The sequence below is a fragment of the Nomascus leucogenys genome, chromosome 7b (genome assembly GCF_006542625.1).
Source record: "Nomascus leucogenys isolate Asia chromosome 7b, Asia_NLE_v1, whole genome shotgun sequence".
Lineage (NCBI taxonomy): Eukaryota > Metazoa > Chordata > Mammalia > Primates > Hylobatidae > Nomascus > Nomascus leucogenys.
This window is the reverse complement of record NC_044387.1, coordinates 50,216,283-50,234,666: the sequence shown is the minus strand read 5'-3', so window position 1 is coordinate 50,234,666 and position 18,384 is coordinate 50,216,283. Positions and strand designations below refer to the sequence as shown.

General features: G+C 45.7%; 1 protein-coding gene across 1 annotated transcript; it reads left to right on the top strand.

Moving 5' to 3' along the window:
* The first annotated feature begins 288 nt into the window (after positions 1 to 288).
* Positions 289 to 16,867, top strand: LOC100599221. The gene is made up of 11 exons (XM_030815167.1): positions 289 to 316; positions 4,735 to 4,793; positions 5,262 to 5,286; positions 7,384 to 7,470; positions 7,987 to 8,048; positions 8,514 to 8,598; positions 11,068 to 11,357; positions 11,887 to 11,908; positions 12,185 to 12,226; positions 16,147 to 16,324; positions 16,741 to 16,867. Exons 1-11 carry the CDS (start codon positions 289 to 291, stop codon positions 16,865 to 16,867), a joined length of 1,005 nt encoding a protein of 334 aa, XP_030671027.1.
* The last annotated feature ends 1,517 nt before the right edge of the window (positions 16,868 to 18,384 follow it).

Here is an 18,384-nt window from a genome sequence, read left to right as displayed (position 1 = left end):
CACAGAATAATAATGTGTGGCCTTGGGATTCAGTTTTTGCAATAAAACACTGAGCCTTCTATGACCTTCCTGTACATGTAAAAGCACACCTGTCTGCATGGCAGCAGTTGGACCGCACAATGTGGATTGTGCCTTCACCTTGGAAGGTCTATGATGCCCCATCACCATGGTGATGGGATTAGGGATCTCCTGCACTCAGTCTTAAGTGCCACTGTCTGTGCTGGTTTTTCGAAGGTCAGAGCAGACTGAACCTTTGTGCTTTCATTTTTCCTGATTTTGATTTTTCTTATGGGGAACCACTTTTCCTGCATTCGAGGTGTGTTCATACTGGCTTGTCAAATGCTGTCTTTTCAAATTACTAGTTAATACTTTCAAAATATGTTATTTAAAAAATTATCTTCTGTATTTTCCATATGCTGTTATAAATAAGTTTTGTGGTTATGTTTTGTTCCTCATTTTATATATTTGATTCTTGTATCAAGCAGGGTGCCTTTGAACTTTTTCTTCATTTAAAAAATATGTATCATCTCCTTTTACATCCTGCACCCTTCAATGCTCCCCGCCCCAAATTAAGTTATTCCCTTGAGGAGAATATGGCAAAGTGTATTTTAATGTAGTTTTTAACCTAATTAAGAACCTATAAAATCATTACTTTCAAAAAGTTTGGAGAAAAGCCACAGTAGTATGGATGGGTTTGAGGCTTTTCACACAATAAAATGTACCTCTCTTTGTTTTTGACATGTTTTTCCTTCCTCTCTTCTTTTGTTGTGAAATGTGTATTTAGTTTAATAAATTTGTAGTAAATCATGTCCATTCACATATCAATTTTAAATGTAATAAGAATGCGTATTGTCTGTGTGTGAAATAAAAAACACATTTATTTTTATGCTTTGGGAGTTATCCAAAATCATACAATTGTCAATTACAGTTAATCACCCAAACTACTCACCTTTCCAGAGTAGTCTTAGTCAAATATTTTTTGTTTCCCAATGAAATGCAGTATTTCAACACAGAAAGATAAATAGAATGAATTGGTAGAGACTGTTAGCCAAGAACATACAGTTTTATTTATACTCAGAGACAAATAGATCATGTACATATATATGAAGATAACAATTAAAGGGATAATTGTGTAAGTTTGCACATAGAAAGCTTTGAAAACCTGTTTACTTGTTAATGCTGTTTTGATGTATTGTGTGACTTAGTTCTCCTGACCCATCATCCAGAGCTCTCTCCAGGAGCTAAGTGCTCATCAGTTCTGTGACTTGGAAACTAACTTTAGAGGCACTTGTATTTGTTAGTAAATAAGGCAACACGATATTCTTTCACAGGTTTTAGTGCAGAAGACTGAATAGATAAGCTGCCCCACCCAGTACACTGGTGTTCATTTCATGGTCACCTCATCTGTTGACCGTGGATATGAAACACTTATCTTCAATGACCTTCCTGTACATGTAAAAGCACACCTGTCTACATGGCAGCAGTTGGACCTCACAATGTGGATTGTGCCTTCACCCTGAAATGTCTATGATGCCCTCTCGCCATGGTGATGGGATTGGGGATCTCTTGCCCTTTGCTCTGCCACTGTCTGTGCCAGCCAGGCCACTGGATCATTGTGGCAGACAGTGGTATCCTTTGTCAAGGGAGTCGCAACCAGGGTGATACATGAGACTAATGATTAAGTGCTATTTTGTATTCTTGTCTTGTCCCCAGGTTGTGTAGCTCACAGACTTTTTTTTTTTTTTTTTTTTGAGACGGAGTCTCACTCTTTCACCCAGGCTGGAGTGCAGTGGCGCGATCTCGGCTCACTGCAAGCTCCGCCTCCCAGGTTCACGCCATTCTCCTGCCTCAGCGTCTCCGAGTAGCTGGGACTACAGGCGCCTGCCAACACACCCGGCTAATTTTTTGTATTTTTAGTAGAGACGGGGTTTCACCGTGGTCTCTTCTCGATCTCCTGACCTCGTGATCCGCCCGCCTCGGCCTTCCAAAGTGCTGGGATTACAAGCGTGAGCCACCGCGCCCGGCCTCACAGACTTCTTTTTAACATTTTTTTTTTTTTTTTTGAGACGGAGTCTCGCTCTGTCGCCCAGGCTGGAGTGCAGTGGCGCAATCTCGGCTCACTGCAAGCTCTGCCTCCCGGGTTTACGCCATTCTCCTGCCTCAGCCTCCCAAGTAGCTGGGACTACAGGCGCCTGCTACCACGCCCAGCTAATTTTTTGTATTTTTTGTAGAGACGGGGTTTCACCGTGGTCTCGATCTCCTGACCTTGTGATCCGCTCGCCTCGGCCTCCCAAAGTGCTGGATTACAAGCATGAGCCACCGCGCCCGGCCTCTTTTTAACATTTCTATAGCGGTCATTTGAAGTTCGTGATGCCATCAAGTGTCAATAAAGGTTCTTCCCATTATTTATCGTGGAGGGCACTGAGTGTGAGCTTACGCAGACACAGCACTTTCGACAACTTTATCTGCTTCTTTCAAAACTGGGTCTGAATTATGATAAAGTGGTTGGGTTTAGGCCAACCAGGTGTATTTCACAGAACAATGGGTTAGGAGTTCAGAATCCTGGACTTGAATGAGTCTCTGAGCCTTATTAAGCTGTGAAATCTAAAGCAAGACATTTCACTGATAATTAAGCCTCATGAGCACTTATACTGTACACTTTACCTACATCGAATCATTCAGCCATCACCACAGACATATGGCATGATTGATTTACTATCATCTTTTGCTGGGCAGAAAAGACAGAGATGAATGTGTCCAAGCTTATGAGCCCCTAAGCAAGAGCCAAGATGGGAACCCAAGCATACGGCCCCAGTGCTGAGGCTCTGAACTACTGACCTGCCCTCAGCACTCAGCCGTGGGATCATGAGTCACTGTGCAAGGGACTTTCAACATCTGCATGTATGTCTGGAATGATCTGAGCCTGCAGAGTTCCTACACACTAGCCACATTATAGGGTGGTGTCCATGGTCACATAGCTCAGGGCAGGTATTAGTATATGAATAACTTAGGTATGTCATAGTCTTTATGTGAAAGCCACATAAAAGCCCAAATACTATCGAACTGGTTGCGGATTTTGAATTGGAGAACAACACTTGGGACAACCGGTCACATTCTTTCAGTGCTCGGCCACTCCTCTCAGCACATATGTCAAAGCGGATAAGTAATGAGAAGACCCTTTATTGATATTTGATGGCATTATGAACTTCAGATGACCGCTATAGAAATGTTAAAAAAAAGTCTGTGAGCTACACAACCTGGGGACAAGACAAGAACACAAAATACCACTTTTTGTGTGTGTGTTTTTTTTTGTTTGTTTGTTTTTTTGTTTTTTTTTTTTTTTTTTACCATCATTAGCCTCTTGTATCACCCTGGTTGCAACTCCCTTGGCAGCTGGTTTGAAGAGCCTCAGTGCTCACCAGGGGCCATCTCCCCGCTATGTCCTCTCTCCCTGTGGATTGCCTGGGCTGAACATAGGCAGCCCCTCACACGATGACTGCAAACACAAGGCAAAGGAAGACTAAACGGAAAATGTATGGTTATAGTGGTTATTTTAAAATATAAGTATTTCAGTATTTTCTAATCTTTAACAATTGATTTTTTTTGGGGGGGTGGCTTTTTTTTTTGGCGGAGTCTTGTTCTGTTGTCCAGGCTGGAGTGCACTGGCACAATCTCGGCTCACTGCAACCTCTGCTTCCTGGACTCAAGCAATTCTCCTCCCTCAGCCTCCCAAATAGCTGGGACAACAGGGGCGTGCCACCACGCCTGGCTAATTTTTTGTGTTTTTAGTAGAGACAGGATTTCACTGTGTTAGCCAGGATAGTCTTGATCTTCTGACCTCATGATCCGCCCACCTTGGCTTCCCAAAGTGCTGGGATTACAGGCGTGAGCCACAGCACCCTGCCTGTTTTTTTGTTTTTTTTGTTTTGTTTTTCTGAGATGGAGTCTCACTCTGTTGCCCAGGCTGGAGTGCAGTGGCACAATCTCAGCTCACTGTAGCCTCTGCCTCCAGGTTGGAGGGATTCTCCTGCCTCAGCCTCCTGAGTAGCTGGGATTACAGGCACATGCCACCATGCCTGGCTAATTTTTTTTTTTTTTTTTTTTTTTTACTAGAGACGGGGTTTCATTATATTGGTCAGGCTGGTCTCAAACTCTTTACCTCAAATTATCCGCCCACCTCAACCTCCCAAAGTGCTGGGATTACAGGTGTGAGCCACCACACCCAGCCGATTATTTTTATAACAAAGAAAATAAATAAATATAATTAATGCTGGTGCATGGAATTAAATCTAGTTTTTAAAAAATTCACACATAAACAAGCGCAGAACCCCATACCCTCAATGACAACTGCAGTAGCAGTGTATGTGGGTCTGTGAAGGTTGAAAGGGACTTGGTAGATGTCAAGAAGGTAGTGGCAGTCCTGTGGGCTTTTAAAGCATCTGAAGAAGTGACAGGACACTGTGGTTGAATCCTAGCATGTATTTTAGTATTCGTTCATTTGGAGTTTGTTTATTTCACGTTGCTTTCATTTGCCATTACCTGGAAAGCCAAGGGCTCTACTCATTTCCTTCCTGCTCTTTCTTTGCCTTCCTTGGTCCGTGAAAAGGATGGTCCAGGAGAAGCTCAATCCATGCTTGTCAACCAGGCACACCCCTAAGTTCTAGTCCCTGAGTCATTCATGAGTAGCACCACCAACAAACTGACAGCCATGCTGTGTCCTTCCACATCCCCTAGGTGACTCGAAGAAGCCTTCCAAAAAGTGGGTGAGAAGGAAGCCCTACTCTACTACCACGGTAAAGTAGCCTGTCTTTGCCTAAGATGTAAATGTTGTTTTCTGGGTTCCTTTATTTTTCAGTTGATATCAGCTATGGGAAAATTATCCCCTACATTATAGATGTTAGATAATGTTTCCTTGGGGATGGAGGAGGTGTGTCTTACCAACTGACACCTGATTCTAGAGGAAATACACAATCGGCAGTGTCAGATAGTACACCGCATGTTAAGGGATATTTTCTTCAGGAACAAGCTTTCCACTTTAGATAAGAATTCTGTAATTGCTACCCAAAAATTATCTAGACAGAAATATTCTTCAAGAAAAGCTCCAGTGCTTTCCTAAGGGAACTCTACTCTAGAGTTGGGGCTTTTGACTTGAACATTCTTTCCCACCTTGGTTACCCATAGTTTCCAAGTGAACAAAAGACCTGTGGGAACCATCCATAGCATAGCCTGATTCTCAGAGTGTTTTCCTTCTCTACTTACAGGTGACTTCATCGAGCACACTCAGTGGTACGTATTCTGGAATCACTCACTGGCTGTTAGAAAAAGATTCTGTAGGAAATCTGGAGCCTAACTCTTGGCTTTTGTCTGGAGAGCCTCCATGATCCAAGACACCTGGTGGGAATGAGGATGTGGGGTATAGTAAAAGAAACTGGTTTTCCAAGTGACAAACTCTTTTTACCTACGTATAGTTCCTGGAAACGTGTTCACATTAGGTGGTGTTCACATTAGGTCGTGTGTTGGGGGGTGTGTATTAGGGCAGGGGTGGGGTGGGGTGGTCTGTGTGCAAGTCTGCTTGATTTGCTTATGAATGTGTGTCCATGTGTGTTGCCCCTAGGAAAAAAATGTGTTTACCCAGCACAATTCTCAGTGCCATTTTTCTTAATTTAACAAATCAGACCACATACTTTACTTACATTAGTTCAAACCTCATCATGGCCATATGTTGTGAGCTTGTTTATTGAACCCCCATATCAGATGGAGAAACTAAGCCACAGAAATAAATGTGCGCCACCTCACTTGCTATGAAGTGAGGAGCCAAGATGTTTACTCATGGGGTCCCATTGTTGAAGGCCTGAACTACAACCTCTATTTATCAGCCAGTGAAGGGATCACTATTCACCGTGCAAGGGAGTTCCAGCACCCTCTATGCCTGCAATTACCCAAGCCTGCAGACATCCCAAATGCCATCCCTCACATAAGAGAGCCTCAGTGATCTCATAATGTAGCTATATAGGCATCTTCCTGAAGGTGTCACATAGTCCTTAGTGTGAAACCAACATAGAAAGCCCATGTTTCTGATCAAATCACAGGTTCTGAAACACTAAGGGAGTCACTAAATAGGACAGTGTGGTGCCTGCGTGTCATAGCTGGGTCTCCTCAAGACATGGCTCAAGTCCGATAAGAATTGGGGAGATGCTTTACAGTCTTGGCCACGGTTCACCACAAGCCCTCTGAGCTACACACTTTAGGGATCATGATCATTGAGTACTCAAATTACCACTCGGTGGTTATCCGGGTGTCTGACGTCCATGGCAACTCTCTTGTGAAGCTGGCGTGGAGAGCGTCAGTGCTGGAGCTGTGCCTCCCTTCTGAATGGACCCTCCCTGTGTTAGCAGGTGGGTGCAAGCATGGGGGTCAGCACGCTCAGTGGATTTACACACACAGCATTGAACAGTAAGGCTGGGCTTCATTATTTATACATTTTCAATAATTGATGATCTTCATAATGTAAAATCAATGATTTACTACACTAGAATACTGTCCCTAGTATTGAATCATATCTCTCAATAAAGGATTGCTTAAAGTCACATGAGAGTTCTCATTCAACTGATGATGATCTGCCCGCCTTGGCCTCCTAAAGTGTTGGGATTATAATCATTCAACTGATGATTGCTGCCATAGCAGCAATTAAAGCAGTCATTTGAAAAGGCTTTTACTGTAAACTTATGCATGAGCCTGAAGTGGGGGATAAAAGAGGTGATCGGCTCCCTGTGCAATGTTTCTATTATATGCCTGCTGGAGGACAATTAGGAGGGTGATGGAGGGAACACAGCAAAGGATTGGACAGGTCCATTGAACCCATAAGACTATGGTGAGGTTAGTGAATGAGACTGGTCATTTTAGGTCAAATTCTACCTCGTGTGTTCTTTCCACGCTTTCTTCCAGTAGTTCCTTCTATTTCTTACTAACTAGGTCACTGTTGCTAAAATCCATACTAAAAGAGGGCAAAGCTTTGTAATAACATAAAAGCTAGTAAAGCTGTGATAGCTCAAATTTTACAAAATACTGGGGGCTTTTGCCTGAGACCTGGATGACATAGTTGTGTAAGAATGGGGAGTTCCTCTGAAGACTATTGGACTTCTGAGAAGAAAGATCTAAGTTGTCTCTGTGTGATATGGAGTCAGTCTTCACTGCCCACGAAGTCTGTCTGATAGAGGTGTTGAGTGCTCAGTGAACTCCGTGATCTTCCTGAAACCCAACTTTGATTCAGCGGGCTCTGCTTGGAAGCCTTTAAAGAGCAGGATCATAAGATTAAACTTGGAACACATTATCATTATTTTCCCTCTCTATTGTAAATGCATTAACCAGCATCTTCTCTGATAGAAATTTTGAGAAGATACAGCCTGTACACCACCCAGCACGGGAGGCATCATGGCTTCTGGAGAAAGAAGAAGGTAAACCCACAAGAAGGTACTGTGGCAGTTCATTGATTAAGTTGATTCAATAATCGCAATTGGTGAAACCCCGTCTGTACTAAAAATACAAAAAATTCACCGAGTGTGGTGGCAGGCGCCTGTAGTCCCAGCTACTCAGGAGGCTGAGGCAGGAGAATGGCGTGAACCCGGAAGGCGGAGCTTGTAGTGAGCCGAGATTGTGCCACTGCACTCCAGCCTGGGCGACAAAGCGAGACTCTGTCCCAAAAAAACAAAAAAAAAGTTATAGCGTGTGCTTCAGTACCATTTGTAGATGGACTCATTCCCGTTGTCTTAAGTTGCCATCAGCAAAATGCCAGGGACTCTGTTTCTCACTCCTCAGCTCCTTGTTCTTCCTGTCTCTCCACAAGGGAAGATTTTCTAGCAGCAGCTCAAGCTGTGCCTGTAATGAAACACATCCACACACACTCCTGTTGTCCACATTAAGCGGAGCTCCCTGAATATCTCATGAACAAAAGCATCTATGACTAACTGTTGCTCTGTGTTCTTCTAGCCTCTAGGGAGTCTCCAGCTCACAGGGGCAGAGAAGTTGGAGAGAGGCCGGTCAATGTGAGGGTAAGGTTGCCTTGCTTTCCCTGAAATAGAAATTTTCCTTTCTTGGCGTCTTTCTTTTTCAATTGACTTTACATTTGAAAAAATGACAATGTCCATTACAGATAGTAAATGCAGTTTTCCGAGGGGACAGAAGAAGCGACTCTTAGCAACTGATATGTAAGCCAAAATGGCATTTAGCTATGATGGCTTCAGGTTGTAGACTGCATCCTTGGGGTCCTTGTCCTTGGAAGCAATGTCTTCTCCTTGGATTCAGTATTTTGCACTTGCCAACCTATGTGGACCTGAGAGATCCACCATCCAGAAGCTGATATCTTTTCTAGTGTGTATCCTACCCTTGTTTGGGGGGCCTTGAAGTTGACTACACTTTCTGATCAAGTTTTCAATATTTATTGAGAGAAACAGAGCCTTGTGCCAACAATCCACAACACGACGTACCCCTCATAAAGTCTTGTTTCTGTATTGCAGGTGGTGCAGGTGGCCCCTCTGAGGTGTGGCTCTAGTGAGTATTCTGGAATTACTCACCAAGAAAACAATCTGGATGCCAAGAAAGGTGTGGCATCCTTGCAGGTTTCAATGTGAAGAGCCACCCTGATCCTGGGATTGTGATGGGAATAAGCATAGTAGAAGTGTTTTTTAAAAACCTGAATTCCCCAGGGAAAAGTTATGGCCAATTTTTGAGGAAGCAGCTGTGCTCCCTTTTGGGTGGTGCTGAGCTGGGTGCTTGAGGATTGGTGGTGTCTTGTGTGAGGGTGCATCATGTGGTGTGAATGTGTGTGTTTCTGTACAGGTGAGGCTGTGTGTTTTCTCAGGAGAGATTTCCCATTTATACAGCCCAATTGCCAGTGTCTGCTTCTAAAAATAAAATCCACCCCCACTCTACTCTCTCTGTACAGTGACTCCTCCACCCTCAGCAGAGCCATCCCTGGCTCTGGCTTATTATCCCCACTGCTCAGGTGGAGAACCTGAAGGGCCAAGGGAGTGGCCCCAGCTCCCGAGTTCCTGAATGAAAAAGTGAAAACAGGAACCTGGGAGCATAGGCCAGTGCTGACGCTGACATGCCCTTAGTCATGGGGTGTTCACCACCACGCAAGGAGTCCAGCATTCATGTATAAGCCCTAAAGCACCGAGCCTAAGAGGTCCCAGACACTGCCCATCATTATAAAGTGGCCTCCGTGGTCACACAACCCAGGGCAGTTATAGGCACATCTCCCCACGGACCGGCATAGTCATCGGTGTCAAAAGCACAGTCCCCAGGTGTTTGGGGCAGCTCACAGATTCTTTTTTTTTTTTTAACTTTTATTTTAAGTTCAGGGGTACATGTGCAGGATGTGCATGTTTGTTACATACATAAACGTGTGTCACGAAAGTTTGTTGTACAGATTATTTCATCACCCATATATTAAGCCTAATATCAGTTATTTTTCCCCATCCTCCCCCTCCTCCCACCTTCTACCCTCCAGTAGGCCCCAAGCTCACAAATTCTAAGAGGAGTGGGGGACCACGCAGGCCAGTGTGGCCCACTTCAGTTGTGAAGTTAATTTGCTCAGCAACTGGCCAAAGCCTATAAGGATGGGTGATGTATTTTAGTAGATTTAGTAATACTATCTTCCCAAGCCCTAAAATGCTGAAATCCTGCCAGCTGAAAATGGTGAGGAGGGACAGATAGGAACTCTGTGCAGCACTTGGTTATTAGCCTGGCTTCCATCCCCTCATGGCAACTCCCTTGTGCATGTGGGTTAAAGACCCTCAGCCTCAAGCCAAGCCTCCTCCATGAGGAGCCATCTCACTATTGACTGGCTAGTGCAGTGTATGGCCACCAGCCCAACTGAAACAAAATGTTGCTTTAAAACAAGTGTAAATCTCATACAACAGGCAAATGCAGAAGCAGCATGGTCTTGCAAGTTGCAAAGAGGACAGTTACAATTTCACTGGACTTCAACCTGGGTAGAAGACATGAGGGAACTCTGTCACTGAATCACGGCAGAGTTCAAGGCCACTTGTAGACTATTGCATGTTACAGAAGGTGGCCTTTAGCTACTAAGCAAAGGCCTCTGTTTCTCATTTCTTCCCTGTTCATCTTCTTGGTCATCCTTCTTCCACAAGAGAAAAGAGCCCAAGCAAAAGGCAGTTTCAATATTAATCTGACCGAGGTTTTGTGCAGTTTATTATCATCCAGGTAATCAGGTGCAACCTGCTCTGCCTACTACCACCCCCACCCCTGCTCTGTGTTTTCATTTAATAAATATTTTGGTCTATTTACTATGTGCTAGATTTTCTGGAGACCACAGAGTAAATGAGATAGAATCTTTATGTTGACAGCTAAGTTAGATTTAACATAACTGGCCGGGCGCGGTGGCTCACGCTTGTAATCCCAGCACTCTGGGGGGCCGAGGCGGGAGGATCATGAGGTCAGGAGATCGAGACCACGGTGAAACCCCGTCTCTACTAAAAATATAAAAAAATTAGCCGGGCGCGGTGGCGGGCGCCTGTAGTCCCAGCTACTCGGAGAGGCTGAGGCAGGAGAATGGTGTGAACCTGGGAGGCGGAGCTTGCAGTGAGCTGAGATTGTGCCACTGCACTCCAGCCTGGGCGACAGAGCGAGACTCCATCTCAAAAAAAAAAAAAAAGATTTAACATAACTGACAAAAATTAAAATTTCTGATTTCTTGTAGAAATATTTTGTATGTGTGAATGCATACTGAATGTAAAGTGTTTAACAAAAAAAATCACACTTGCACTCATGGAAGGCTTTTCATGAATTTGTCAAATTTTATTTTTTCCTATTTCTGCACTTCACTGGATAATGCATATCTGAACCTGGAAACTGATTCCCACTGCAGAAAGTGTTCTGAGTCCTGTTCCTTAGCTTCACAGGCACAGGTCTACCCAGAAGGATGGCCCAGCATCAGCTTGGCCCACACTGTGATCAGCCACCTCCATGCACCACAGCAAGCAAGTTCCCTGGGTGATTCAAAGCCTCCACCACCAGGGCACTGACCTTTACTCTGTGTTCTCCTAGCTCCCTGTGAGGACGCTGTACATGACATCGTTAATGAGGACGCTGTGCATGACATCGCTAATGACGCTGTATACGACATCGCTAATGAGGATGCTATACGTGACATCGCTAATGAGGACGCTGTGCAAAACATCACTAACGAGGACGCTGTACGCAACATCACTAATGACGCTGTACATGACATCTCTATTGAGGACGCTGTATATGACATCGCTAATGAGGACACTGTATACGACCTTGCTAATCAGGATACTGTACAAGACATCTGTAAAAAAGAAGAGGCTGCCAAGGTAAGACACTTTCCTTTGTCTTGAACAGAAATGTTACTTTCCTGGCTTCTTTCCAATCAGACATAGATATGAACATCTGCCAATGTGCATTATCGATGTCATCTGCAATTTAATCAAATGTAGACATGAACATCTGCCAATGTGGATTATTTATGACATCTGCAATTCCCTTGGTGTGGTGCTATTGATTGGCAGCCTCTCACCAACCCATGCCGGGCACAGTGGGGCGTGGTAGATGGCAACATCCACGATCCACTGCAATGCAGAGGTGTTTCCCTCCACAGCAGTTTTCCCCCGTGGATTAAGAGTTGTGAAACTGCCAATCTTAGTACACTTTAAAGATAAATTCTGTGGGAAAAGATCTTGTCTTTTCCACAGGTGTCCTCCGTGTTAGTTTTGGGGGACTTCGACCTTTGACTCAATCACTATACCCCTTCTAATTTTCTCAAGTTGTTGAGAGAATATCAGATCTGTGTGACGTGCTTGGCATCATTTCACCCTCCTAATGTTTTCTTTTCTATAATTGCAGGAGTCATTTATACTGGAGAATGGTACGTACCCTGAAATAACTCACTTCCTGAGGAAAAAACGCTCTCTCTAGGGTACAGAAACCTGATTCTGGGCTCCTTTTGGGAAGGAGGATTTGGGGTCTGGTGAGAGTAAATGATTTTGCAAGTATAAAACAATGTCTAGAGAGGTTGTAGGGATGTCTGTGAACCAGAGGAAACATCAGGGGATCCTGTGTGAAGCACAGGGGCTTCTGCTGGGGTGGGAGAAGTGGGTGGGCCTCTCTCTAATGACTTATCCTGATGTTTGTGTTTCTAAAGATTTGACTGTGGAGAGCATATCTGATGATGACGATTTTGCAGGTAGGTAACTACTTTCCACGTAAGATCCCATGGGAGAGAGTTCCCAGGGCCTTCGGGGTATCCATGCTGCTTGAGAGGTTGAGGGAGGGGGCGTGAAATCAAAACAAAAAAGGAAATATGTGTCAAATTGGATTTGGTCTTTTCCAAGTTTATTGGCATAATAGTAAGAACTGTCTCTCTGGGCTATGAGAGTGCTATGTTATTTGAAGGTGATCTTTCCCGGAACACCTGGCCTTTTCTTTTCTGCTTCTGCCAAACATCACAGCCTTTGGGTTGGATTAGTCAGCACCCCTTGGGATTGTGCAGAAGAGGTTTGGGGTTGCATCGAGTGTCACCTGTGGTGAACTGAATCTGAGGGACACAACTCTCTCACAGGCACTTACTTCAACCTGGAGACAAAGTTCTCCTGGTGTGTGCCCAGGGGTGCAGGAGAAATTGACAGTCGGCCTCTGAACTTTTAGGACTTTAAAAAGCACTCATGTTTCCATCCTTGCTGTTGACTCCTAGCTTAAAGGGAGCTCCCGGGGTGAGTGACAGAGGCGGGATCGGACCCTGGCAGTCTGACGGCAACACCTGTGTTCCTCTGCACTGGGCCATGGATGACATTACACACCTTGGTGAGAATCAGGAATTGAGGCTAATCACATCTGAAATTGAGATGGGCCTTGAGTCATATAAATAGTTTGGAAAAAATGCATTTTATTACCCTATTGAAAGAAACTGTTTATGGCCAGGCGCCGTGACCTGTAATCCCAGCACTTTGGGAGGCTGAGATGGGCGGATCACAAGGTCAGGAGATCGAGACCATCCTGGCTAACACAATGAAACCCCGTCTCCACTAAAAATACAAAAAAAAAAAAAAAAATTAGCCAGGCGTGGTGGCAGGTGCCTGTAGTCCCAGCTACTCGGGAGGCTGAGGCAGGAGAATGGCATGAGCCTGGGAGGCGGAGCTTGCAGTCAGCCGAGATTGCACCACTGCACTCCAGCCTGGGCGACAGAGCAAGACTCCGTCTCAAAAAAAAAAAAGATTATCATTATTGCTATCATCTTTGTCAAATTCTCAAAACAATCTAAGAATATATTTTATATAAATGTGCTTGGCAACATAGCTGAAAAAAAGCATTATCAGTTAAATACTTTTATCAGTAACAAAGACATAAATTTTAAGGGGGAAAAACACTTGTACTTACAACACAATGTCAGAATTAATGTAAAAATTCTGCTGGTCACGTTGGACTATTTAATTGCCTGGGGCAGGGTTTAGTAGACAAATGAGCATCTGTGGAGCACCTGAAGTAGGGGAATCAACAGAACTTGGGTTTCAAAAGTTATCTGGGTTTAGAGTGTGAAACTTTGTTGGATGACACACACCTTGCGTGAGCGAGGTGCCTCGGTGTGTGTGTGGACGTGTTGGAGGTAAAGTATAATGGTGGCTTCCTCCAGAAAGGGACATCTGGGGTGGATTCATTCCATCTGGACAACACAGCCTGATGTGGCATGGACATGAATGGAGGTGAAATGGACAGTAGCTGAGAGGATCAGTCCTGACACGGGCCGAGGTGAAAAACCCGGGAACCCCTTCAGGTGCACAGTCTTCAGCTGAAAAAGGAGGTGGTCACAGGAAATACTGAGATGGATCAGCAATGCACGGGAGGGAGAGTTCTTGGCCCTGCGGAGCAAGTAGTGTGGATTCTCAAGTTTTCTCCTCTTTCCATTAATTTCTCTTCCAAATCAGACGACTTCGATCATAAGCTTCCAAGATACCTTGAGCGATCAGATGAGCCTCGGCCTACTCTTGAAGCTAAAGGAAGGCTGCTAGCAAGACTGGCATCTGGGCTTGGCTGTGCATGTTTTCTATTGTGGGAAAATATACATAACACGATACTTCTCATTTGAGTGTTGTGTGCAGGCAGTGGCATTCAATATACTCACTTACACTTAAGGCACAATGACAAGGCAGCAGAGGGCCGTTGGGTGATTAGTTCACCACACTTGTTGCAACTGTTTGTACTGCAGAGTTAAAACACACCAGCATTCACCCCATGTCTCCTCTCTTGAAATAAACTGTCCCCTTTGCAAGGGACCTAACTCTCCATTTATGGAACTCATTGACTCTTTGCCTCTTGCAGGGGAAGTCCCCGGATGTCAGCCTTCTCGTGGGAATATAAGAATTATGAGCCCCAGGCCTCCTTGAGTCTCTCCCCAGCCAGAGTCCACATATTTCCCCCCATGTTTTTTGGGTGAAAAGGCCTTTCAGAGCCCTAAATCCATCCGGTTTATACTTGTTGCTGGGCTCCGTCATTCAAGTCAGAACCTGGGAGGACGCCACCATACCTAGAGAAGGCCATGAGGGTTTCACCTCTAACATTCTGTAGATATGGCCTGTTTATTTTGTCTACTGTGAGCTCCTGATTCTGAGTAGAATTCAGGCCCAGGGACTGTCATCTGCTTCGTTTAATGAATTATGCCAAGCCACAAGAAAAGCGATGCACAAATGAGGCGTTTTGTATGTGCGTGTTGAATGAATGAACACCAACCAGAGCCTCTCCAGATGTCTTGAGTGTGCCTGTGGCTTATATTTCAGCACCAAGGGACCCTTCTTCTGTCTGTGTCAAGGAGAAAGACAAGCCAGAAGGAATCTCAGACCTCCTTTAAAAATGTGGCCATAGATTTGCTTTCTATGTGCTTTTCCAAACACTGAAGGATATGGGCCATTGAGGCAGAATGCTGTGAGCTGCTTCGGTGAGGGGGAAGAGAAAAGTCATTAACATGAATCACAGCACCCCAAATGGAGTTCTTCATTCAAGGTCCAAGGTATGATTCCTGCCTCATTACAGTTACTGCCTTTGAGGGCTGGAAAAGCCCCAGAGATCCTAGACCTCGTCCCTCATCACAGAAGTGAAGCCATGGAGGCCCTGGGGGAGGAGCGGTGAGATGAGGACAGAAGAGAATCTAAGGTCAGGCTGTTTCCTGCAAAGAGCACTGGGTTCTCCAGGTCGCACCTCCACGCTCACACTGCCCTTTCCTTTCCCAGCACCACCCCGTTTCTGCAACTGGATGCTCAGAAAATTACTCTGCAGACTGAAGTCTCTGACCGTGAAAGCAACAATCTGCTTGTCATTTCTTTTTCATGTCTTTTTCCTCCTCTTTCTCCCTCATTTTCCAACTTCTCTCTTTCTTACTCATGGTCTCTTTGCAGTTCTGTCCCATTCCATCTGTCCCTCTGTTGGGATCCTTGTCCTGAATTGCAGAGGTGAAGGGATGAGGTCCTGAGATAGCACGGCCGAGATGAGGGAGAATTGAGTTCTGAAGCTGGGCTTTAAACTGCCAGGACCATCAGGGCCCAAGTTGCCATCTCAACTCTAACCCTACCCTTTCTTTCCCCAAGGCCACCCCATTATTGTCACAGCTCTTATACATGCCAAGGCATGTGATATAGAAGATGAAGATACAGATACAGACAACAGCAACCTGCATGCTATTTTTTCCTACTGGTGTCTCTTTTATATTCTCTTTCTTCTGCATACATTCCTCTTGGTAGCTGTGCCCCATTCCCTCTTTCCTCTTTTAGTATCATCATCGTGAAGGGCCTGGTCCCACCCAGGTAGCTGACTTCCTTGGATCTTCACTGTCTGTCTATAAAATCTCTCACAGCCCTCCTCCCACTGCCTTGGCCCTGCCCTGGTTTCTGACCCCAAGCTGCAGCATTGAATCCTGCTGAGCAGCCCTGAGTGTTCCAGGCAGGGAGCTGGGCTGCAGGTAGCAAGAGCTGGGCTCACTATGGTGGAGGGACCCCGGTGAAATCTGGGTCTGTGCTGTGAACCCCCATCACAGGGCTTTTCCTGCACTGGGGGGCTCTGGACATGCACAATTCTTCTCTTTCTTTCAGAAGTCAAGAAATTCTCTTATTCTCTATCCAGGTCAAGATATGGAGGGCATAAAAGATGGAGAAGAGGGGTATGCAATGGAGTGTGGAGCAGGCAGCATGAAGAAGGGAAGCAAGGAAGTGCGTGTGGTCCTGTTCCTTCCCTCACTTTCTTACGGACCCATCAGAAAAACCAACACATCCCGGGAGAACACGGAGCGGCTGCTCATGGGGTGATCACACAGGTGCCTTGAGCAGCCATGCAAGCCAGTGAAGGGTGCCCTGAGACTCTCCTCCCACAGCCCAGTGATTTTCCTTTTAAGTTAAAAAGTACAGGCAATTTGGCTGGGTGATTAGAAAGGAAAAATGATCATTAGGGAAAACAACAAAGAGCTCCAGGAAGCTTTCCATGGGATGTGCTGGTTCCTGACCCCATCATCCTGTTGAGGGTCCTGGTGAGGGGCAGGGTCACCTCCCCCACCCCTGTGTCATCAGACCTCCTACCCTCTCAGGGCCCAGGTGCAGGGGACTCTGCCTGTTCATCCTGGAGACCTGGAGATCCCCCATTTCTCTGTTTCAGTATCCAGGGCTGTTCAGTATCTCTGGAGGGCTGCCCATGTGTGGTTCTAGTTTATTTTGCTCCTTGCAGGACGTTTATAAGCACCCTCTGTGGACACACAACACCCTCAGCAGAGGTCCTGGGAGCAGGAACCAGGCCTCAGTGCCCTGTGGATCTGACCCAGGGACATCAGCACCAGGTCACTTTAAGGCGCTGAGGAGCCTTCTGGGTCCTGCACACCCAGCCCAGCAAAGCCCTCCTCCCTCCCTCTCTGGCCTCCCCAGTGACTTGTGTCTGTGTTGCAGATCCCTGTCCCAACACCCAGGAAGGCCGTGACGTGCAGATCTCACCTAGGCCCAGAGAGGATCTGGAGTGCGACACGTTCTGGGGAGATGGAGTCAGACCGGAGGCTGCTTCACCTCACTTAGACTTCTGAAAGTCTAACATAGTTAGTGTTTGAATATTATCGATTTGGGATTCGGTTTAGAATTATATTCTATATTTAATGTTGAACATTTTTACATTAAACAAAATCGATTGCTAGTTTTCAATAGCTTCTATAAAATAAAATATAAATATATAAATATAAAAAGCTGGCTAAACAAAGGCAGGCCTTGGTGAGCTGTTCTGGGCACTATGCTTTGTGCAGTGTGCCTGTTTCTCTCTGTGGACCGGAGGAACTTTCTCTCAGCTTCCTGGCCTGCCCTCAGACTCCCCAACAGAATCCCCCAGCACCTCTGTTGGCTTCTTCCAGCTCTCCTGCTCTGCCAGCAGCCTTCTGAGGGTGCTGCCCCACTCATTCTGTGCTAACTACATGTAGTCTTGTGCTCGGAACATACATGGAGTAACTGGTTTAGTTTAGGTGTGATTCCCATCTGCAGCCACAGCAGGCCACCAGGGTGCTGGTGACATTCTGTGTGTTTAAACATGTTTATAAGAAACTGTAAGACTGTACACTTAATATCTGAGCACTGAACCATGGTTAAAACCAAATATATCAACAGAAAAAAAATTGCCACAAAGCCAATTTCAGAGGCCAGCACAGTTTGATTCCTCTGATGACTAACAAATGTTTAAGGGAGAAGAATGCCAATCTCCTACACACTCTTCCAGAGACTGGATGTGGGGACGCATCCATGCTGCCTTTGTCAGATTAGGAGAATCTCGACACCACCTCAGCAGCAGATACGGCAGGGAGGGGAATCTCAGACCAAAGGCTCCTGTCAAAATCTGACACCAATCTTCAGCAGCCTCGATTCAGAGATGCTCGGGAAAAAAGCAACTGAAATTTCATGGTGGGATTTGCATGGGGTTGATGAGGATAGGACCACTGGCTGTTTGGTGCAGCTGGGGAGAGCGGTGAGAAAGAACAGTGCCATCGGGTTAGTGGAATGCACATTTGGTGACAGAGGGAAGGAGGCTCTGGGTGGTCCTCAGGAAGGATCCTGGGCTGGAGGTCTCCAGGCTGCGGCTACGGACAGACCCTCTAAGAGGAGATGGATTCTGCCCCTGTCTTTTCAGAAGTCTAGGGGAGGAAGGAGGAGTTTGTAGAGACTGATTCTTGGTGAGGAAGGATGTGAGCAGGAAGGTGCACGCTCTGTGCTGGAACAGCCACTGCCCCTTCTCAGCCAGGCCTGAGCCCAGGCTGCTCAGCAGCTGCTCAGCTCTTCAGTCCTTGAGACCCTGGGAGCTTGTGGGCTTCACTCACCAAACCCCCCAAGCACCAGCCCAGCA

Bases quoted from the DNA above. Each gene is read 5' to 3' on its own strand.
- LOC100599221 (XM_030815167.1), top strand. From the start codon at position 289: ATGGGGAACCACTTTTCCTGCATTCGAG. The intron at 11,358-11,886 runs GTAAGACACTTT...CTATAATTGCAG, and splicing joins AAAAAGAAGAGGCTGCCAAG to GAGTCATTTATACTGGAGAA. The intron at 11,909-12,184 runs GTACGTACCCTG...GTGTTTCTAAAG, and splicing joins GTCATTTATACTGGAGAATG to ATTTGACTGTGGAGAGCATA.